At 31.0% G+C, this 26,095-nt stretch overlaps 1 protein-coding gene across 1 annotated transcript in view; it reads right to left on the bottom strand.

The window, feature by feature from the left end:
* The window catches only part of LOC145266976 (uncharacterized), a 260,300-nt gene that overhangs the window by 200,404 nt on the left and 33,801 nt on the right, over positions 1 to 26,095 (bottom strand). Inside the window, exon 2 of the mRNA XM_080122815.1 lies at positions 19,374 to 20,045. Within this exon, the coding sequence (XP_079978941.1) occupies positions 19,374 to 19,915 (542 nt within the window). The 5' untranslated portion in view covers positions 19,916 to 20,045. The remainder of the gene's footprint in view (positions 1 to 19,373; positions 20,046 to 26,095) is intronic.

Genomic DNA, 26,095 nt, shown 5'->3' on the forward strand with positions numbered 1-26,095 from the left:
CTGCTAGCTTAGATAAATACTTTTGCAGCTTTAACAAAAAAGCTACAATAATATCAGAGCGTCTCCATTTACACTGAACATCTACAGAATGCCAACATCGATATATTACATATGAATGAGTGAATTTCCACAGGTCCCGCCAGTAATTAATTATTATTTTAATACTCCTTGATCTTTTGTCTATGAGCAAAGTGCAATATCTATAGTTACTTACTAAAAAATGTACCCGGCGTTGCTCGGTATTAAATTTAACATTAAATTCTTAAAAACAAAAAAAAAAATTGAAACATGGTCATGCGGGTATTATGTTTTTTTTTTTTTTTCTAAACAGTTCACTTTTTTGTAAGTAAAAAAAAAAAAAAATACTCAAGCTGATATCGAAACTGAAATCTAAAGACCGAGTCAAGTACGATAACCATTAGGCCAGCATGATATTATCTTTACAAAATATTTTCAAACCTACTTATTCTTAACATAATGTAAACGATTGGCGCATTCTTAGTTGTGAAACAGTTAAAGATAAAAATCCGATTTTTCAATTTTTACCCCTTAGCAGCCCTTTTTTCCGGAAGAAAACCAATTATAACGTTTTCCACGTGCCTTAATACCGTATATACCAAATTTCAAGTCCGTAGATCAAATATTTCTCAAGTATATAGGTTGAGAAGTGTCTTTGCACACACATTCTCACTTTTATCGATATATAGATCTACAATAAAATTTTTAAAATGATTTGAAAAATTTAAGTAGGACGGCCTCTGGAGTAAATGTGGTATTATGGTGATTGATTCCAGACAAGAGTAGGATAGACATTTTTTATTTATGTTGACAAACGATTTTCCACACACTTTCGAATGAGCTTTTGTCTAATTTTTTTAGAATAAAATTTTCTGCAAATAATGCAAAGTGTAGTTTCTGTTCAATATGCAAATAAATGACAAAAGTCTATATACCAAATTCTAAGATGTTGTTCATCTTACTGTTTATTTCTTTTAGCATGTTAAAATGTTTAGAATTGAACATTTTTACATGCTGACAGAAATAAACAATAAGATGGACAACATTTTGGAATATAGATTTTTTGTCATTTATATATATATATATATATATATATTGTCATTTATATATATATATATATATATATATTGTCATTTATATATATATATATATATATATATTGTCATTTATATATATATATATATATATTGTCATTTATATATATATATATATTGTCATTTATATATATATATATATATATTGTCATTTATATATATATATATATATATTGTCATTTATATATATATATATATATATTGTCATTTATATATATATATATATATTGTCATTTATATATATATATATATTGTCATTTATATATATATATATATATATTGTCATATATATATATATATATATATATATATATTGTCATATATATATATATATATATATATATTGTCATATATATATATATATTGTCATTTATATATATATATTGTCATATATATATATATATATATATTGTCATATATATATATATATTGTCATTTATATATATATATATATATATATATATATATATTGTTATTTATATATATATATATATATTGTCATTTATATATATATATATATTGTCATTTATATATATATATATATATATATTGTCATTTATATATATATATATATATATATTGTCATTTATATATATATATATATATATATATTGTCATTTATATATATATATATATATATATATATTGTCATTTATATATATATATATATATATTGTCATTTATATATATATATATTGTCATTTATATATATATATATATATTGTCATTTATATATATTGTCATTTATATATATATATATATATCGTCATTTATATATATTGTCATTTATATATATATATATATATATCGTCATTTATATATATTGTCATTTATATATATATATATATATATATCGTCATTTATATATATTGTCATTTATATATATATATATATATATCGTCATTTATATATATATATATATATATATATATTGTCATTTATATATATATATATATATATATATTGTCATTTATATATATATATATATATATTGTCATTTATATATATATATATATATATATTGTCATTTATATATATATATATATATATATTGTCATTTATATATATATATATATATATATTGTCATTTATATATATATATATATATATATTGTCATTTATATATATATATATATTGTCATTTATATATATATATATATTGTCATTTATATATATATATATATATATATTGTCATTTATATATATATATATATATATTGTCATTTATATATATATATATATATATATATTGTCATTTATATATATATATATATATATTGTCATTTATATATATATATATATTGTCATTTATATATATATATATATATTGTCATTTATATATATATATATATATTGTCATTTATATATATATATATATATTGTCATTTATATATATATATATATATTGTCATTTATATATATATATATATATTGTCATTTATATATATATATATATATTGTCATTTATATATATATATATATATATTGTCATTTATATATATATATATATATATTGTCATTTATATATATATATATATATATATATTGTCATTTATATATATATATATATATATATTGTCATTTATATATATATATATATATTGTCATTTATATATATATATATATATTGTCATTTATATATATATATATATATTGTCATTTATATATATATATATATTGTCATTTATATATATATATATATATTGTCATTTATATATATATATATATATATATATTGTCATTTATATATATATATATATATATATATATATATATATATTGTCATTTATATATATATATATATATATATATTGTCATTTATATATGTATATATATTGTCATTTATATATGTATATATATTGTCATTTATATATATATATATATATAGGTCCAATCCTTGGCTTTGGAGAGATGCTAGTCTAGCGACACTGATGAGTTGTGATACAATGAAACAGGACTATATGTTGATGACTACAAATATATTTTAAGCCCCCTTCTTTGGTAGAGCACTGTCGTAAATAATCTCACCTGCTACTTAATTGGCTGAAAAATGCGAAGCTCGTTGTTTGTTTGTTTGTTTGTTTACAAACAGGCGGTTTGAGCACTGTAAAAGTGGTGGCGGATGTCTATTTAAATAGACATTCCGACGAGTTAGTTATGGGCATTACTTCTGTGGTCAAGTGGGAGAACTGCTGACTGTCAACACTACGGTTCTAGGTCCAATCCTTGGCTTGGGAGAGATGCTAGTCTAGCGGCACTGAGGAGTTGTGATACAACGAAACAGGACTGTATGTCTATGACTACAAATATATTATATATATATATTTCAGAGGAAATATAATTTAATTTAAATACCAAAAAAACAACAAAAAAAAACGGGCAGGTGAAATTATTAAAATTTCCTTAAGGCTTTATCGTCTGACCCTCTAAGAGGAAACGTCAGAATGATAAATTAAAAACTAAGAAACGAATGAGGAAAGAAGGGAATTTGGTTTCAGTTGGAAGACCAGTGAGAAAAAAAAAAAAAAAAAGGAAAAAAAATCTTACTGCTCAGGTGTTTTTTTTTTGTTTTTTTTTTTTCTCACTGTCAGACGATAAGGCCTTAAGGAAATTTTAATAATTTCACCTGCCCGTTTTTTTGGTATTTAAATTAAATTATGTTTCCTCTGAAATTTCTCCTTCCATTTTGCTGTACCAAAAATTTACTTATATATATATATATATATATATATATATATATATATCAGGGACCTTGTCTGTCTGTCTACTGTAAATTTTTAGATCTACAGACTTGAATCTTGATACATAGCTGATTTGGAACTGTGGAAAAAATTAAATTTGGTTTTTAGCTGATAAAAATAGTTGATATGGAGTCAAAATTGAAATAAATTGGAACTTGACAGACATACGTCAACTAAACGTGTTACTTCTACGCATGCGCAATTATACATTTCTACCTTTTACAACATTATTTTTTCAAGTCTTTGTATGCACATTTAGGTCAGACTAATGAATAAAGCTGGAGAGTTATGTTTTGGTTTCAATTCTAGCTGATGGCACCCAGGTCATTTTTTTTTTTTGTAACTTGAAATCACTATTATATATTGGGTACAATATAATAATCAATAGAATATTGGTTCTAAAACAATAAATACAAAATCTGCAGGAATTAAAATACCATATTTAAGCATAGTTTACAACGGGGCAACACTAGACAGTTTATATATATAATCGTTTAAAGTTTTTACTATGTTGATGGGTTTGCTTTATTAAAGTGTTAAAGATACTGCCTTTATTATGTTTCATATATACAGTCTATCCACGGGTATTCCCTTTAATATATGTAATTTTGTATGAATAAAAAAAATCAATACGAAAAATATATAGATGTTTATATCTTTTCTGTGTTTATTTCCTATATGTTGACGTGTAGGAATACAAAATCTTTTGAAAAAAACAAAACAAAAATGTTTCTTTTAAAATCACATAATTTCGACTGATCCTTCGGTCTTCCTCAGTGTGAATGATGGAAAGATGAGTGTACGGCTGACAGAGTTAGCATCAGGAGGGACACGGGTATAGACAATAAGGTTAAGAGTTATTTGAATATGACTCTTCCAACATTTTTGACTTGGAATGGTCAGTAACTTGTGTAGCCTCTATTTAAAACCAAGCCTTTCATAAAACTTTGAATTGGAAACCCACGCATATATATATATATATATATATACTAGCAAAAGTACCCGTCGTTGACTGTGTTCAAAAACAGCCTACAGAAAATGGACTCTGATTTATGAAAGTATGATAGGTTATCAAAAGGACGGGTTGTAAATTTTGGTTGAATTTGGAGGTATCAAAATCAAAGCAAAATATGATGACAGTAAAAATAAAATAGATAAACCCCATAATTTATTATATTATACCTGTTCACACTGAAACACTTATCACAATATTCTGTGGATCTATATTTAAAAACCTTGTCAAACTTTGTAACATATTTCCATTCTATGGAGGTCATGCGTGAACGAACACCCTATAATTTTATTATACCATATTTCTTCAAACTGAAACATAATTATCAAAGTATATTTACACAGATAGATATGAAAAGTCTTTATTAAAGTTTGTGCCTATTTCCATTCTATGGAGGCCAGGCGCGAACGCAGACACCACAATTTTATTATACCATCCCTATTTAAGTTAAAACATACTTATCAAAGTATTATTATGTACATCTATATCAAAAACACTTGTAAAGGTTTTTTTTTAATTTTTTATTTCCATACTTTGTGGACCAGGCGCGAATGCAGACCCCACAATTTTAATGAACCACCGTTCTGCCAGATCAAACATACCCATTCCTGTGTCTCGATACATCTATCATTATATGTAATCAGTTTTTTTTAAAAATAGTCAACCATATAGGAGCCTATTCGTGACACCACACGCACAGCTATATATATATATATATATATATATATATATATATATATATATATATATATATATATGTGTGTTTTAGTAGTAAAATATATATACTATTTTAATGCACATATTAATAAACTATTTTAAACAAAATTTATTTAAGCTCAATAATAAAGCATTTACATTTACACAGAGCATATATCGTTAGTAAACAACTTCAACACAACAAACACATTTATACAACATTCATATTATTTTATTGGTTGTATGGTACGTCTTGCATGTGTTTCGTTGAATGTTATTTATTGAATAAATAAATCATCAGGGACATATATAAAACCAAACTCTTACAACATTTTTGACTTGGAATGGTCAGAAACGTGTGTAGCCTCTATTCAAAACTAAGTCTTTCATAAAACTTGGAATTGGACACCCACGCATCCCACGAACACACTCGCATATATGAACATACATGGAATATAGATGTTTTTGTCATTTATATATATAACCGCGTAAAGCTGTTACTATGTTGACAGGTTTGCTTCGTTAAAGATAATGCCTTAAATAAGGAAATATCTGCACATTTAACACGTGTTTTCATGGTGATCGGGGGGGGGGGGGAACGACGACTTTGATATTTAGAGATTTATAAAGAATGAGAATCGGAAATTGTATCGGAATCGGAAAGTTAGTACGAAATCAAGGAGTGTATGGAAATAAAGAAAAATATTAAAATCGTCCCACCACTACTATTTAATTGCTTCCAAAAAAGAGCAAAATGTGACACAAGGTCGTTTATAATGTAGGAGTGGGGGGGGGGACTATCTCCCAAAATAAAAATTGTTTAGCATAGAAGGATTTTCCCTACATTGACTAACGACAAATTAACTTAAGTGTAGCATCAGAACAGATACTACACTGAATGCCATTGTTGTTATTTGATGTGACATCGATCATTTAATATCACAGGGTCTACATTTTTTGAGGCCAGAAATATGGGACCCCTTTCGTACATTAGCACTGAAATTTGCATCGCACTGACATCAAAATTTACGATCATTTTTACGGGGCCCCTATAATTATTGTTGTTGGAATTAATATAAAAAAAGAGGCCATTCACAGTTTCTGTGGATAGTGTGAAGCCCTTTAAGTGACAGGGTGGGGAGGGGGTATGGGAGACGACTCTCCCCATATTAAATGACAATCGGTGGAAAATAATGGGTTTGTGAAAAAAGTTGGCCCACTTCCGTAAACTTCTAATGGATTTTGCAGACCTCCCCCTCTTTTCAAAAGCGAGGCGGGGGAGGGGGGAATAAAAGCAGGAATTTTAATCGACAGATATTTTCGCTTTCCTATTCAGAAATGGAAGGAGAATTCCATTGTCGTGTGTGTAGGGGAGGGGAGGTGATGCAAGTAAAAAGGGGATGAAAAAAGAAAAAGGAGCACAAAAAAGAAAAAAAAAACGAGAATGAAAGAAACAGGAAAAACAAAACGAGAATGAAGGTAACAGGAAAAACGAGAATAAAAGAAACGGGGGAAAAATGAGAATGAAGGAAACCGGAAAAAAAAACGAGAATGAAGAAAACCGGAAAAAAACGAGAATGAAGGAAACCGGAAAAAAAACGAGAATGAAGGAAACCGGAAAAAAAACGAGAATGAAGGAAACCGGAAAAAAAAACGAGAATGAAGGAAACCGGAAAAAAAAACGAGAATGAAGGAAACCGAAAAAAAAAAAACGAGAATGAAGGAAACCGAAAAAAAAAAAACGAGAATGAAGGAAACCGGAAAAAAAAAACGAGAATGAAGGAAACCGGAAAAAAAAAAAACGAGAATGAAGGAAACCGGAAAAAAAAAAACGAGAATGAAGGAAACCGGGGGGAAAAAAAACGAGAATGAAGGAAATCGGAAAAAAAAAAAACGAGAATGAAGGAAATCGGAAAAAAAAAAAACGAGAATGAAGGAAATCGGAAAAAAAAAAAAACGAGAATGAAGGAAATCGGAAAAAAAACGAGAATGAAGGAAACGGGGGAAAAAAAACGAGAATGAAGGAAACCGGAAAAAAAAAAACGAGAATGAAGGAAACCGGAAAAAAAAAACGAGAATGAAGGAAACCGGAAAAAAAAAACGAGAATGAAGGAAACCGGAAAAAAAAAACGAGAATGAAGGAAACCGGAAAAAAAAAAACGAGAATGAAGGAAACCGGAAAAAAAAAACGAGAATGAAGGAAACCGGAAAAAAAACGAGAATGAAGGAAATCGGAAAAAAAACGAGAATGAAGGAAACCGGAAAAAAAAAAACGAGAATGAAGGAAACCGAAAAAAAAAAAAACGAGAATGAAGGAAACCGGAAAAAAAACGAGAATGAAGGAAACCGGAAAAAAAAAACGAGAATGAAGGAAACCGGAAAAAAAAACGAGAATGAAGGAAACCGGAAAAAAAAAAAAACGATAATGAAGGAAACCGGAAAAAAACGAGAATGAAGGAAACCGGAAAAAAAAAAAACGAGAATGAAGGAAACCGAAAAAAAAAAAAACGAGAATGAAGGAAACCGGAAAAAAAAACGAGAATGAAGGAAATCGGAAAAAAAACGAGAATGAAGGAAACCGGAAAAAAAAAAAAACGAGAATGAAGGAAACCGAAAAAAAAAAAAACGAGAATGAAGGAAACCGGAAAAAAAACGAGAATGAAGGAAACCGGAAAAAAAAAAACGAGAATGAAGGAAACCGGAAAAAAAAAACGAGAATGAAGGAAACCGGAAAAAAAAAAAACGATAATGAAGGAAACCGGAAAAAAACGAGAATGAAGGAAACCGGAAAAAAAAAAAAAACGAGAATGAAGGAAACCGAAAAAAAAAAAACGAGAATGAAGGAAACCGGAAAAAAAAAACGAGAATGAAGGAAACCGGAAAAAAAAAACGAGAATGAAGGAAACCGGAAAAAAAACGAGAATGAAGGAAACTGGAAAAAAACGAGAATGAAAGAAAAAGAAAGCAGAATGAAAGAAAAGAAAAAAACGAGAATGAAAGAAAAAGAAAGCAGAATGAAAGAAAAATAAAGCAGAATGAAAGAAAAATAAAGCAGAATGAAAGAAAAATAAAGCAGAATGAAAGAAAAATAAAGCAGAATGAAAGAAAAATAAAACAGAATGAAAGTTTAGCCATTAAAAAACAAAAAAAAAATCGCTTTTTTCCGATTACTTTGTATACATGTTTATGATTATCTTCAAATTTCGTCCCTCGACATTTATACAAAAGTTTGAATTGACAAAAACATCTATATTCCATGTATGTTCATATATGCGAGTGTGTTCGTGGGATGCGTGGGTGTCCAATTCCAAGTTTTATGAAAGACTTAGTTTTGAATAGAGGCTACACACGTTTCTGACCATCGGACGATTTTATTATTTTTTTTTTTTACGCATTCTTCAAGTTGTGTCACCCGACATTTACAATGTGCGCTAAATTACCAACTAAAGACTTACCTTTAAAAAGTTGATTGATTTTTAAAGGGTATTAGTGTCTGTATTTTGTATTGTTTACCCTGGTTGCCAAGTTTGTTTGCGCGCAAAAAAATTGAATACGCGTGCGCGACAAACTTGGCGACCAATGAAAACAATAAAAATGGTAATTGTGTAGTTTAGCGGCGTAAATTATTTGACAGACAATTTTTTTTTTTTATATAAAATACATTATTAGATCCAAAGGCTGAAATGAAACCAGAAAAAAATTTCATTATTTTTTCATCATTTTTATTAGAAATGTACGACATTCTAGGCCGCAATATTGCTTTTAAAATTTGGCCTAGATTCGCCTTTTTAAGGCCAAATTTGGTCTTTTTTACGCTCTTTCACAACAAAAAAATCTGGCGGCGAAAAACATCCATAAAAGAGCGTAAAAAGGCCAAATTTGGCCTTAAAAAAGGTCAATCTGTCAGAAAGGTCAAATTTTAAAAGCAATATGGCGGCATTTAGTCGTAATAAAAAATGATGAAAAAATAATAAAAATGAAATTTTTTTTCTGGTTTTATTTCAGCATTTGTGTTTTATATTATTTTATATTTATTGTGTTTTATATTATTTTATATTTATTGTGTTTTATATTATTTTATATTTATTGTGTTTTATATTATTTTATATTTATTGTGTTTTATATTATTTTATATTTATTGTGTTTTATATTATTTTATATTTATTGTGTTTTATATAAGATAGTTTTTATAATTTTTTTGTCTGTCAAATAATTTACGCCGTTAAACGACACATTTACCAAAAATATATAGAGGGGGACGGGTCTTCCGGTCCGCACACGGATTAAGACGGAAAAGTTTGGTTATTTTATTTATTTATTTATTTATTTCTGATAAGAGTTCTTGCTGTGAATCTCTTACAAGGAGGAACGTCGCTGAGAAAGAGGGACGGTGTGTGCGTACCGTCAATGTGATTTCTTCGCCGGTAAGGCGTGACTAATCGTAAATCCGACGGATTTCCTCGCGCAGATCAAGAAGATAAACTAATCGTATTCGTTCTCGGCGTTTCTTATGAATTCCAGCAAAGCATAAAAGGCGGATTTAGTCACAGTTTAACAGAATGGGCCACGGATGGGGGTTTTCCACCACCAGCCCCCACCCCCTTCCAAATGGGAGCAGCGGAAGAAGGTGATATTTGTGAGCATAGACTGTTGCTACTCCCATTGGCGAGGGGGGTAGAGTGTCGAGGAGTTTCGTCACAAGCAAAACCCCCAGTTATAAGAGGAGGAGGAGGAGGAGGAGGGAAGAATCATTGGAGCGTAGAGTTTTTATTTTGCCAACAATGGCGCACAATAGTAATTGTTTGGCAGAATGAAAAGATCACTTGTCATGATACTTGCGTTTAAAATTAGATTCAAAGACATACAACAATAGAGATAATCAGCCAAGCATGCTAATTAGGATGAATGTGGAAGTAGGAGGAGTGAGTATATATATATATATATATATATATATATATATATATATATACACTCACTAGCAGGACCTGTTAACCGGTATTGCCCGGTAGTAGCATGCCCCCTCCCCCCACGTAAAAATTTCAAATACGGCTATTATTTTTGTTGTTGGCCAAATATTAAATTACTAAGTCTTTACTGCCAAAATAGCCTAATCAGTTGTTTTATTTTTTAATAAGTGTAATAATATGTACCTCCAACCAAGAAATGTGTAGTCAGTTAATGACGGTTAACACCCAGGAAAAGTATGAGAAAGAGACTACAGAGCATATAACAAACAAATGACAAAAGTTTTTATTCCAAATTTCCTGATGTTGACCATCTTACAATTTATTCATTTAATTGACATTTATAATTCTTGACAGCAACTGTTTCGTACTTTAAGATAGTGTGATAAAATAAAAGGTAATTGTAACCTCTCCTCAAATTTTCAGATTCTGTAATCATGCCTAAATGCATTTTATTTTCTTTTGGGTGATTGATAGTTGGTATTTCTTCTGATTAGTTAAGGGCAAAATAGATTCATTGATTGATATAATAATTAAATGAATGATTTTGCGCTACGAAACAGTTGCTGTCAAGAATTGTAAATGTCAATGTAATTAAATGAATAAATTGTAAGAATTTGCATATTTTATAGTTCCCTAAAACCTCTGGCCTTGATAGAGGGAAAACAAAATCTTGCTGCTATGGTTCCAAATGATCTGAAATAACAGCAAGGTGAGACTTGATTCCAAATATTTCTCATATGTTATATCTCCCCTCTTTTGGAAGTAGGGTACGACTATGAATATTTCTAGCATCAAGTAATCCTTATACACTGAAATTTACTTTATGTATGAAAACAAAATGTTGTGAAAAATCAGAGACAGAGATTGCTGACACGTGATGTTGAATATCCCCCCCCCCCGTGATGTCGGCATCGGTTGGCCATCTTGGCAAAGCAACTTATGAAAACTCATTACCGAAGTTTAGCTTTTAGAAACTTCATTTCGACATTTTCGGATCTAAAATTGACAACTATTTCTGCGTTGATAAAAAGTTTAGATCCGAAACTGTCAAAATCAAGTTTCTAGAAGCTGAACCTCTGGTAATATGGGCTTTCGTAAGTTGATTCGCCAAGATGGTCAACTGATCCTGACATCACGGGGGGAGGGGGGTATTGAACATCAGGTGTCAGCAAACTGTCTCCGATTTTACACAACAAACACAACTTTGACATGCAAATTTTTTTTTTTTTTTTTTTTTTTACATAGGAGTCACCACTTATTAAGGCCTGGAGGCCATTTGAGGATAAGCGTTATTGAATATATAGTAATCAATGGGATAATATCGTAGTAATCGTTAGCAATGGAGATTTGATCAATTGGATGACTTAAGGGGGCGGTTTATCAGGAATTTGTTTATGTTGGACTTGTTGTAGTCAGGTGGGAAACAGGCAATCAGAAGAGAGTTCCACAGGCGTGCAGTTCTAAGAAAGAAGCTTTGTTCATGGAATCTACGTTATGATTTAGGCACAAATAAAGAGTGGGGAAAATTATTGACAGTGGTTTCAGCTAGATGGGTGTTTTTCGTGAAAGATAGATGAGGGGGGACCAGAGATTGGAGCTCAGACGAGCACTTGCAATGGAAATAGCGATAAAACAAAGCTTTATAATTGCACATGTAATTTTAGACGCCGTGATATAGAATGCTACATCAAACTTGCATGCGTGCCAACACTGACCGTCACTCAACCAAATATAATACCAGATATTTACGTAATCCTCAAAACTGCAGAAGAAACGAATCGCCAGGTTTCAAGTAGGTTTTATCCTGGAATGCAAAATGAAAAGTTCCCTGAATCTGCTATGAATTTGCTTCCGCTAGATTGGTCGACAATGAATACCTTTTCCCCTACATTTAATCAGAATGCAGTTGACTTTTATTGGTTTGCGCTTTGTTGGCCCCGCAAAGTTGGACAATGACAGGGAACACACTGCTGGTATTTGGTTAACAGTGGCCGAGGAGAGAAATTATCTTGCAAACCCTTAAGGGTTCTTGTTTCGGATTTTTTTATGACAACAATTCTAAGCATGGGACCTTAATTCAGATTTTGGATTTGATGAAATCTATTAATGGCTACAGCAGGACCAAATAAAGTTTCCCTCTCTCTCTCTCTGGTAGTAATTATTTGTAAGTGTGTCCACCAAAAGAGTGCTCAATGTTTAGACAGAGCCAAAATAAGTGAATTTTGAGAGAGATATCCTTGGCCTGACGAAGCGATTCCCGTACTGGGTTTTCGCTGAAACATGTATGCCTATGTGTAGCCATTTGTTTGTAAACTATATATATATATATATATATATATATATATATATATATATATATATATATGCACGTACATCATGATTTTTAAAATTTATTTTTAATTTACTTTTTCTCTAAGTGTCTTACACGTGTCTCATTGTGTACAAAGCTATGTCTATACAATTTTTGAGAATAGTATCGCTTCATCAGGGGAGAAACTAAACGTCCATTCTCAAAAATTAGGGATATCAACACCTACTCTCTTGTACAACACAACATGTCGGCAAATAAACGTAATATAATTGAAAATTCCTTCTAATATGGTCATTTTTTTATACACAATCATGATTTTTAAAAATTTATTTTTTATATTTGTTTATTTTTGTAAATGTAGACAAATTTTTATATTTACTTTTTCCCCAAGTGTCTTACAAAAGTTTCATTGTGCACAAAGCTGATGCTGCCATCACACAAATCAGAGACAATCACATAAATTGATAGAATCCACCAGTCAACAACTCCATCCTTGTGACAAACTATTTGACCAAGATGTGACGAGGGTCATTGACACGCTCACCGAAGAGGACTACCATAGAGCCTTCCAAAAGTTGTTGGAATAGTGCAAGTGCATTGCAGTGGAGGAGATTACTTTGAAGGGGGCTTTTATGTATGTACTATCAATAAAAGTGCCCATACGAAAAAAAGTCTCGAAACTTTATGAAGACACCTCATATATATAGAGATATTCTGTAAATAAATGAAGTCTTTTTTCTCCTCTTTTGATGAGAAGCATTTAGCTTAGAAATGCCATGGTCTAAAGTTATTTTTCCCTTTTTACATGATGATGTAATAAAGTTTTAATTCTCATTTCTTATTTCTCATAATAATTGCTCCATTTAATCGTATAGAGCTTTTACTATCTGGAGCAAGGAAGGGTCACAGGGTGGTGGCAGTGTGTGTCTGCAAAATAACATATAATGTGTCTGCTCTCTTTGCCGCAGTCACTTCTCTCGCTGTCTGGTATTTATTATTTATATTTTTTATTGAACATTCCTCCACACATTTTTTTGTTCATTGTCTGAAATGCTGGTCAATCCCTGGGAATTCATTTTTGTTCATTGTCTGAAATGCTGGTCAATCCACCAGTCTGACTCAAATCCCTGGGAATTCTACGTCCCCTATTTTGAACTTCTTTGACATCATTGCCAGTGGATCTCGATTCAGGATTGCTGCCCTGAACGACCCTCCTTGGTCCGGCCTCTATTGACGTCATCCTTGACAGCAGACCATCTTCTCCAGAACCACCTCTGCCACCTGCAACACACCCGTCTGTAACATACATATGTATAATAGCAGGGCGACTCGACGTTGCTTGGGATTTAAAGGCGATTAACAAATGTTCAACACTTCTAGTACTTTTATTATCATCAAAATCGGTGAAATCGTTCATTCAAATCAATTGATTGCCTGCTCTAGTCAGGAACTCGCCACTGTGCACTGAAAGGAAGCTTCACATACCTCCCCACAGTGATTTAGGTCACAATTCAGTGTAGTCTACATTGCACTGTAGAGAACCACTTGATTTTATGAAATTATTTTAATTTTATATAATGACTTGAATTAAGTTTAAAATGCAAAAGTCAAGTACGATGATCCAATTATACTATAAACAGAAGCGTTCATTTTGAACGTGCCTCTGTCTATATATATTATTCCTTAATTGAAAAATAAATTAATATAATTTAATAATATATATTAATATAAATTAATAATATATATTATTCCTTAATTGGAAAATAAATTAATATGTGCCTTTGTCTTATCAAAAAACCTACTCTGAGCCATTCTGCTTGTGTGGTGATAACACTTCTTGAATGCAATTATGTTGGTAGGCTGCATAAAAGTGTTAACTTTGACCAAAATTTGACTGTTTCTTCTTTAATCAGATTTCTTTGATTATCGATTTTTGATACTTATCAGAGGTATTCCGATTACAAAACCTATCTAAAAACACTCCCAGGCACATAAGGTACATGTGTGTGAAATTTAAAAAAAAAAAAAATCAGCCCAATCGTTTTGGAGTCTATAGGGAACGAACTCACACACACACAGCGCATTTTATATATAAGTAGACAGATATATATATTACAAGTAGGGCAAACAGAAGATTATGTCAGGAGCGATTGAATGGTCTAACCATTTATCTAGCAGCATTAGAAACAGATCTGATGTAAGCATCCCACTTCAGGTCTGGCTTGTTATGTACTTTTTTCTCAAAACTCACTTCCACAACAACCAAGAGCAGATCCTTGAAGCTTATCAATGCAGATGTAACAACCGCTGATGGGCCATTCTTTGAAAAGTGAATCAAATGTCACAAATGTGACCATACATCATCATACAAAGTAATCTATATATCTATAAAAGTAAAATTGTCTATGTGTGTGTACATTTCCCTACCAAACTACTCTGTCAATTTTCAGTCTACAGACTCGATATTTGACATAAGGGGTATTCAGATTTGCAAAAATCTTTTTAATCAGTTTTCGGACAGAAATTTGGTTGTCAAAGTTTAACGATTTGACCTTTGAAAACTCAACCAACCTCCTCCGCCAATTTTGGGTCTAAACACTTGAAATTTTAGATGTAGGTTACTTGGATATGGATCAAACTTTTTAATTTGATTTGAGCCCCAAACAATAAATGTTAAGGTCAAAATTGGGGTCAAACTTAAGAAAAAAAAAAAAAAAAAAAGTTTCCAAATTACTCAACCAATTTTGGGTCTAAACATTTGAAATTTTACATAAAGGGTATTAAGTTATGTAGCAAGCTTTTTAATTAGTTTTTGGATGAAAATTTGGGTTTCCAAGAGGTCAAAGTTGAAAGAATTGACCATTCAGACTCTACCAAACTCCTCCACCAATTTTGGGTCTAAACACCTGAAATTTTAGATGTAGGTTACCTAGTCAAACATTTCAATATATATATATATTTTGTTTACAAGTAAGATCTTTAACTTACTTGTTGTTTCATCAAATACTTTTGCATGCAAAATCTGATTCCGCATTTTGCTAATTCCAACCCTCTGATGAGAAGGAAGTATTTCTTCGAAACTCCGGATTAAAGACTATCCATTTATCTAGTGCTTCCTTTTCAGATTAAATATGTTTTCAACTCATTTCAAAGTGTTTTTTAACATATTTTATTAACTGTTTGTTCATATTATATATATATATATATATATATATATATATATATATACTTATGCACATAAAGTTATGAACAGTACAAATTCCTAATGAACCGCCCCCTTAAGTAAACACTTCATCAAATCTCCACACTAACGTAATGTACTTGCAATAACCCTTATCCCTGAGTGGCTTCCGGGCCTTGATAAGTGGTGATCACTGTAAAAAAAATAAAATAAAATTTAAAAAAAAAACATAGGACCTGAGCAAAGCCAGGTTGAACTGCTAGTATATAAAAATATAGCTGTAAAATAGTTATACTATTCACGGCTCATTTCTTATTCACAAAACTATAACACATGTCCGATAGAATTATAAATATTCTAACTTTTAAGAATTCAGAGAGTTTGTAAGTCTTCAGGAAAAATCTAATTCCGTGCAAGGTCACACACATGACTGGCCTTATTTGTTCTCTGACCCTTAAACATAATGTACAAAATATTTCAAATTGTCACCTGATAGGTTTTGACACACACAAGTCAAATACATATATATATATAACTAGCATATCTGTAACACCGTGAGAGTTATATGAGCCACTTTTCCCCAATTTGCAGTATTTTTGACCACACACGTAACTAAGAATGGCCCATTTAGCAGCAGTCGTATGACATGTATGCAAATAACCAAGTCAATACGCAAGTCGATGTCACAACAAAGGAAGAGAAGGAAAAAGAAGAGTCGAGAGAAAAAAGGCCGCATGTGAGTAGCAAGCAATGGAAAAGCGCATGTGCAGTGACAGCGAAGAACCACGTGGTCGACCAGAGGATTTGGAAGAATAAGAAGCAATGCGAACTTTCGGCAAAAGAAAATGGTTCGATGACCGTGTGCCGCTGGGTGAGCTGCAGACATAGCAGCGGAAAGAAAAAAGAAAGATTTAAAGAAAAACCCACATGGCAGAACAAGGTGGAAGAAGTATTAGCGATTTGAAACCCATGTGGCAATGGAACAAGCAGACATGTCGATGCATGAGAAGGACAAGCACATGTTCAACACGCCAGAGTTTTGTTAACTACATGGCAAACTCAGACTTTTAAAAAGATGCAATGCATTGTTGCAAAGTACCATTAATAAATGCCTTTTATTTCAACTAGAAAAAAAAACGTTGCGTTGAATTTCCTTTTTTCATTCCTTTACGACTGTGGGTATGTGTTAAAATGTAACACTCCCGTTGAAGATTTATGACTATGTTACACAGTGACCTCAAGGAAAGAGCTATCTATTTCAACTGCAATAAAGTGAAGATCTGAGTGCTGGTGATAAAAGGAGAGGTATTACATGAAATCAGCCATTTTTTTTTCCCCTGTTGTGCCAAGTGCTCCAAGTCGGAAGAGAAAGAGTCAGAAAAATTGTGATCAACAACGCTCTTCGAAGTGTTGTCATAGATGGTAAAGTCATCTGAATAGATGACAATGAATAATCTTAGAATCTGATTTTGGAAGACCATTAATGAATTTCAGGAAGATGGGTTGACCCAGAATGGATGCTTGATACACACACACTTTTGTCCATCAACGACTACTTTTATAAACCTTACGATTTGACAGTTAAGACATTTCCAGATATCCATAGCTTGCAAACTTGTCAAGCAGACCTGATGTCAACTCATTGAAGTGAAGTACGACATATTTTCAGGTCGATTGGTCAGTCATCTCATAAGATCTATAGCAATAACATACTGAAGTTCCAAGAGTGTTTGACAATTTTAAATGTCTGTATAAAAGTCTGGAAACTTATTGAAGGCACCTTATATTTTTTTAAATAAAAAAAAAAAAAAGCAACCAATAGATATTTCATATATTATTTTAATTGGAATTCATTATTGAGATGAGCATCATTTATTAATTTTATTTATTGCAGACTATTATCCTCATCTTAGTTGTTTCACGGCCAACTATTCCTCTGCGGTTCCAGGTGAAAATTGTCTAAAGATAGCGGTTTCAATCCTATCCAAAGCCGGCTTGAGGCTTACTTGGCCAAAACATGGTGAGACGACAACAACTACGGAAGGCAGTAATTGCAGTGGATTTAGTCAGGTGATTCAGAGTTCCTATCTCGTCGCGGTTACCAATTGACGAAGGTCAGAGGAATATTAATTTATTTTTATTTCGGACTATTATTCTCATCTTTATTAGTTGTTGTTTTCATCATGAAAACAACAACTAATAAAAATGAGAATAATAATCCGAAATAAAAATAAATTAATATATAGAATGCTCATCTCAAAAATGAATTCCAATTAAGGAATATATATGCCAGAGGAATAGTTGGCCAAAACAACGTGAAACAACTAAGAAAAAGACGAGGATAATAGTCCACAATAAATAAAATCAATAAATATTTCATAATATTTTTTTAATACTAAAAACAAATTCAAAATGGTGAAGCCAGAACAATATATATTTTTATGCGAAAAATAATTATGTATAATGCAAAGTTTTTAGCAGATACTGTTTGCTGCAGATTTAGAGTCACCTGTTCTTCTGATTCACCCAAAACTACTGAAAAATACTAATGTATTTTGGATAAGTGGCTATAACTTTTGCATTTATTCTTTAAAATATTTAATAAAGATAAAAATAAAAAGGACACTGTTCATTGAGAAATTAAATTTAGAAAAGGATTTTCGCTAAAATATTATGGAAAAAAAATGTGATTTTTATACATTTTTAACTTTCATTCCAATAAGTGTCTTGAAAATATTTCCACAAAAAATCCATTTTTTTTTTTTTACATAGTCATCACCGCCTTCCAAGGCCCAGAGGCCACTCGAGGATAAGGGTTAAAGAGTGTATAGTAGTCAATTGGACAATATAGTAATCGATAGTAATGGAAATTCGGTAAATTTGTGAACTTAGGTGGAATGGCTCATCAAAAACTTGTTTATGTTGGACTTGAAGACAACCATATTTTAGTCAGCTGGAAAGCAAGAAAACGAAAGAGGGTTCCACAAACGTGCAGTTCTAAGAAAGAAGCTTTGTTCATGGAATCTACGTTTAGGTTAAGGCACAGATAAAGAGTGGGGGGGGGGATTATTAATAGTGTTTTTTGTGAAAGTTTGAAGAAGGGAGACCATAGATTGAAGCTCAGTCGAGCACTTGCCATGAAAATAACGATACAGCCAAGATAAACTTGCAACATCTCTTCTGTGAGAGAGGTTGCAGGGAAGAGAAAAGGACATCTCCTATGAGGCTACGAAGTCTATTTTGAATGCTAAAGATGGTATATGAGAATGTTAATATAAATAATAAAAATGGTCAATCCTTATCTCAAAAAATGCTGAAAAATAAACATGATTAAAAAGAAAGAAAATACTTACAGTTGGACGACATTGTCGGGTAAGTCACTCTTAATCATTTCTGAAAGATCCGTAAAAGGCTGTTCATTGTTAGAACAGTCGACCTTCCGCGTGACCACCACCGTCTGATTGCTGGCTGCCGTTGATCCCACCGTTGGGACCGACTGCAGCAGCGACGGTGCTTGAGATGGGACCTCCCGCGAGCTGCCCCCAGAATTTTTAGACCGGTTTCTCGGGCTAACCACCTTGCATACACACCCCGGTGGGCATGGCCCACCAAAAACCCTTGGTCCAAGCAGAAGAAACAAGAACGCGCACACCACAAACACCTGGTAGTGATATTTCTTTGACCCTGGAGAGAAGCCCACTTGAGACAGGTTGGTGGTCCGGTGTGGGGCGGTTTTGTCATTATTAAGGGTTCGGTGTTCTGTGAGGCATGAATCATTCTGTTTATGCTCCCGTTGTCGTGATTCCCCCAGGGGGCAACTGCGGGAGGAAGAACCACATCCTGCTGTTGGTCTTGTTGAAGAGTAGGTCTGTTTGATACTTTTAGCATCATTCATGGCCAATGTTGGCAAGTCGACATAAGTAAAAAATCCTGAAGGGGGGTTGATGGCTTTAAACGGTAAAAGATCCTCAAAGATTTTTCTTCATTTTTTGGTAAATCCAAGAATTCTTCTGATCGATAGTTCACTAGAAAACAAAAAACAAAAAAAAAACATTAAAATTATTTTATTTTGTGTTTATTTTATTATTATTTGTTTTTTACTTGCTAGAATTATGAGCCCTATGGACCCAAATTTAAGTATATATCAAATTAATTTTTTTAACTCCAATACATAAAGCAAAATAGTTTGGGTAAAACTTGAGGAGAATGCTCTGTTTTACGGTTGTTGTAAAAATGGAACGAAAACTTAAATTTTGTTCTGTTTTAAATTTGATACATTACATTACGCCCAACTCATCGTTCACATTCGACATGTCAACTTTTATAGGTTTTCAGGTATGCTGACAAAGTTGGGGTGTCTAATCTGAAAGCCGTTCTTAACATGAGGTTGAAGTGTTTATTCATTGTTAGCATACCCGAAAACCTATAAAAGTCGACATTTCCAATGTAAACGGCGAGTTGGACTTGTGTATAAAAAAAAAAAAAAAAAAAAAACATACCAAAAAAGGTACACCAAATTAACTTCTTTGGTTTAAAAATTAAATTAGTTCCTTTTTGTTAATAAAAAACAAAACAAAAAAAAAGTTTTTTTTATGTATATATGTATATAAGTACAATTGTTGAATGTTATTCTTTCGATAACTTTCGTTTTTTGAGGGCACAATCAAAAAAAAAAAAAAAATGAAATTAAAATTTCCGTTCCATTTTTTACAACAATCATAAAACAGCGCATTCTCCGCAAGTTTTACCATAGATTGTTTTGACATTAAAATAATTTCTAACGTTATTGATACTATTTATCCATTATTATTATTATTTTTTTTTTCTAAACACAGGCAATAATGGCAATAGTAGGGGACATAGTTTTGAAAGCCGATTTATCATCATTTTTTTGTGGGTTTCCAATTACTTTTGGATTGTATTTGAAGGATTAAAGCCTAAAGTTAATTTCCAAAAGGAAAAAAAATATTTGTACATATAAAAAAAAAAAAAAAAAAAAAAAAAATTGGGTTTGTATTATTATACACAGATTACAAAAACTTGTAAAAAAAAAACAAAAAAAAAAAAACAAAAACAAATATATAACAAATGTTATCAAAGGTAAGACAAGTTACTTTTCTACATAACTGGATAATTTTTTAATGTTTTTATTTAATGTAACATGTTTATTAGGCTCGAAAAACATACAGTATTTACCAATGTATTGGAAAAGTTTAAATGGTGCCGGACTGTTGAGCATGGTAAGTTTGGGAAAAGGAGTTAAAAATAAAAAACTATACAAAATACTGTTAGAAACTCAATATATGTTACTGTGACATAGGCTGACATATTTGGTAGATTTTTAAGAGTATTTTGTGTAGTTTTTTCATTTTTAACTCATTTTCCCAAACTTACCATGTTCAGCAGAGAGTCCAGCACATTTAAAGTTTTCCGATACATCGGTAAACACTGTTTTTCGAGCTGAATAAACATGTTACATTAAATAAAAACACCAAAACATTATCCAGTTAGGTAGAAAAGTAACTTATCTTACCTTTGATAACATTTATTTGTTATATATTTGTTTTTTGACAACTTTTTTGAATCTATGTGTACAGTAATACAAACCCAAAAAGTTATAATGAAAAATGTTTTCTCAGCAACATTTAGAAACTGATAAGTTCAGCTAAATTTTGAAGTTAAATAAATTCATTGTAAAAATCCCTTGTAAAGATAAATATTAGTTTTCTTGGGCTATTTCAAAAGATAATTAAAAAAAACACCTTTTTTGTACAAAAAAAATTAACTTAATCAGCCCCCAAAAGCAAAAGATTCTGGCTTCAAACAAACAAAAACAAACAAACCCATCTAACAATGCATTCTACGGAAGCCCAAAGTGTCAAAAAGTTAAAAGGCTGTCTGAACAATGAAGTCAGGTAGTTGAAGGAAGGTAGGGAGTGCTGCCCCCCCCCCAGCCATGCATCTGTACTTTCCTCTTGTGAACGTTTGTATAATTTTTACCACTTTTTAATTTTATTATTTTTCTGTGTTCCTGTTTTTAAATTAAATTTTTTTTTTCAAGATTATATAAAAATTATGTTATGCTAAAAGTTACACGTTCGTTCAAGGAAGGAAAATATTAGAATATTACATATAAAAATTACATGAAACATGTAATCTAAAAAAAAAAAAAAAAAAAAAAACGTTTTGCAATTTTTTTGTGTGAAAATGAAATAATCAATGCTTAATTCAATGATAATATCGGTAGTTCAAGAAATTAATTTTTCTTCGAGTTATATGGAATTCATTGATATAGATTTTAGGGACTTTTTTCTGTAATGTTCCTAAAAAATTCATTTTTCTTTTCTATTGTTACAATTTATGATGCTTTATTTTCATAAAAAAAAGCAAAAATAAATTCATTTTTTTTTTTTTATTCCTGAAAATCATAATTTTAGTTTAAACAAAATAATTTATTTCCACTAAAATTCAAATAAAAATAATGGGTTCATTATATTCCGCGATCATTATTTGAGAAATTCTGAAATTTTCATTAAAATTGATTAATTTTCTTGATTTTTGGTGAATTTAAGTAAAGGAAGGAGTCAAAATGTTTATACATTTTGAGCATCAGCTGTTCATTTTGCACGTATTTAATCCAATAAAAATCCAATTTTTTACTTGATTACTACATTCTTTATTCTAATAAATTACCTGACAATTCAATAAACAAAAATAGGTGGTAATGCATTTATGTTTACTGTGATATTTTTTAATAGTATTTGCAAGTTGAATTCAAGTTTTACGATATCTTTTATCAAATTGTTAGACGAAAGTACGGAATAATTAGAAAACCCTCTCCCCTGTTAAGAATGGCTCTCTAAATAACACTTATTTCAGCACGGTAACAAAAGTGCATAAGTACCCAAATATATCGTAAAAACTGAATTTAACTTAAAAATAGCGTTTTAAACGTGCATTATTTTTGTTTACGGTGCCTCACAATTTAATAATTTGATGGAATAACTTTAAATTTAGTAATATCAAGTAAAAAAAAAAAAAAAAAAATTGGAATTTTTACTTGATTAGATAATTCGAAATAAATTACAAAAATAATTTTTCTTAATTATTTTTAATATATCAATCTGATATGTTAAACATTAAAAACAAACAAAACGTTTTGGTCGAAAAAAAAAAAAGAAAAAGAAAAAAAGTCCATTGATATCGGCCAGCTGCTACGAATTCAGAATAGGGGCATGTGAGCGAGAAAAAGCGAAAGTAGTTGAGGGAGAAGTATCCTACAGGAGAGTTTGGTCAAGATCAAAGTGTAGTATCTGTTCTTCAGAATTGCTGCACTTCCATTTCTTGTTCTCTTTCGGTGAAGGAGCAGTCCTTCACGACCGAGACAATTTTTTATTTTTGTACCTTTTCTCCACGTTAAAAAACGACCCTGGTGTCTAACTCTATCCCGTGGGGAGACATTGTAAATAGGTACAGGAGAGCCGAATTTGATGCCAGATATATATTTTTTGATATAAAAAAAAATATATATATATATATATCAAATGAATCAAATAAACTACGCATCAGGTGCGTTTGAAAGTTAAATCACAACACAATATTACGAAAATAAACAAAGATTTTACTTGTTTAAAATTTAAATATATTTCGGAGTCAAACTCCATCCTCCATATTTTGCGCGCGCACACACACACACACACACACACACACACACACACACACACACACACACACACACACACAAACATTAGATCCAAAGACTTAAATAAAACCATAAAAATCGGAGGTTACATCGAGCGAAACGTTGTGAAAATCACATTCAAGGTGAGAACAGTAATCCGATGAATCCAAAATAATACGAAGAACAAATCCTCGTCTCAAAAATTCAGAAACTTCATATATTTGTTTCTTAACAATTTTTTCGGTTTGTTGTCTTATCGTAACAAAAATGTCCAATAATTCAATTTAAAAAAATAAGGTCTAGTCCCCTCTCCTCTCCACACACGAGGTCTTGAACGAGTTTCATCAACCAGATAATTATTGTTATTGTTGTTGTTAAATTTGAGAACTTGAGCGAGGCGTTGATACGCGGCTCTGAACCGCCCGAGTGACACGGCTCAAATTAAAACAGTAATTATCTATGCATTAAATGGAATCCAAACTAATTTGACATTTGATTCTCAAATGTGTAATTGACGTTTGTAATTTTAGAAGCGGAAAATGAAAAAAAAAAAAAAAAAAAAAATGACGGGATGTTTTTATTTTTAGTAATATTGAAAGCGATTAGTTTCCAAACGAAAGCACGCGTTTGCTCGCCACCAAATAACAATCAGGGTTAGCATTCATTTCGTTTCAATTAATGTATTTACTGTGTCATTTAAGGACGTTTTTAAATGCAAAGTTTATATAAAAACAGTCAATATTTGGCCACCATGACAAAGTTTTTAATAAAACTAAATACGGCACTTCAAAATAAAATAAGATTATTTGCAACTAGCTGGCCGCCCGGCGTTGTCCGGTAGTATAATACGCTTAAATATATTTTAATTTATGCAGATTGCGTATGTATTATTATGGAACCAATCCTCTATTGATTATTATATATTACGAGGATTAATTTGCCCGGTGGACTAATTCACAATAAATAAATAAATAATAATGATAATGTCGTTCATCAAATTCTGTCTGTGTTTGTTTACAATATCACGTCAGCTGATATTTGGGCTTGACAATGAATGCCCTGGTAAAGTCACTTCTGATTAATATTTAGTTTTAAAATATGCAAACGAGAAAATGGTTTGCGGCGATTTTAAATGGTACCTGTTCTTTATCGTAAATTGAACTAATTAATAAGAAAAATTTTAAATAAAATGGTGAGGTACACTCGGGCTGAAACGGGATAATTCAATCTGTAATCGAATGTTCTGCCACTAAGCTATATCTCCAGATGATAATAAATCTTTTGTTTTAAGAAATGATTTGCTGAGATTTTATTTCCTTTGGCCGGTGTAACGTAAAATATCCCTTTGTAAATTTTTTTTTTATCTATAAGAGAGAAAGACTTTTAAGATCGTTTTTTTTTTTCAATTTTTGATACTTATTGGATGTATTTCTGTACAAATCATATCTAAGAACACTGCCAGCTATATAAATTCGCTTTGTGTGAAATTTGCAAAAGATAGGTTCAGCCATTTCGGAACCTATGAGGAAGGAACTCACACACACACACAAAGTGACTTTTATATAAGAATGGAGATGGAGATATTTATTTGCACAAAATATAAAAATATATAATGAACAAATAAGGCACAAGGCTATTTAAAATTGTGGGATGAGTATCAGTGGTCATTCTTGGTCTCAAATACTTAAAATTGTCTATTCTACTTTCAACTAGAAATATCTCAGTCACCACAATACCACATTCACTTCATGTGCTGACCTACTTAAGATAAACCCAAATTTTAAAAAGTTTTATTGAATTTTTTACACAAATAACATTTCGTTGGCGATGCTAAACTTTTTAGCCTTTTAAAAACGGGCCAAAATTATGGCCTGTTAAATTAGAATGTTTGTTTTATACCAAATTGATAGTTGAAGATGATTAAATTTATAATTCTGAATTTTTTAGATGTGGGCTTATTGCTTATATTTGGATCGGACTATTGTTCTCATCTTGAGTGTTATTTGTGCAACGTTTCGGCCAGTGTAGCCTTCGACCATCGTCAGGCATGTTGGTCACCATCTTGGAAAAGAAAGGAGAAAAGTTACTGGTTCCGTATTCATTCAGTATTTTTAAATTTGTGCTCATTTTTGCATTAAATGCAAATCCATATTAATCCATAACTGTGCATCGAACGGATATATTAATCTATAATATAAATCTCACCTGTCTTTTTAAATGTGTGTATAAATGTATGTATGCATGTATGTGTGTGCCTAAAACTTTCGACACGGGCGACGGATTTTCATGAGATCGGTATCATTTTGAAGTCGACCCTTCGGACGACAAATATAAAAAAATTGGCCCAAAACATTAATTCCTTCATCCTTAACTGGGCAGTTTTCTACAGGGAGA

The sequence above is a fragment of the Euprymna scolopes genome, chromosome 42 (assembly GCF_053919585.1).
Source record: "Euprymna scolopes isolate OS-2025 chromosome 42, ASM5391958v1, whole genome shotgun sequence".
Classification (NCBI taxonomy): domain Eukaryota; kingdom Metazoa; phylum Mollusca; class Cephalopoda; order Sepiida; family Sepiolidae; genus Euprymna; species Euprymna scolopes.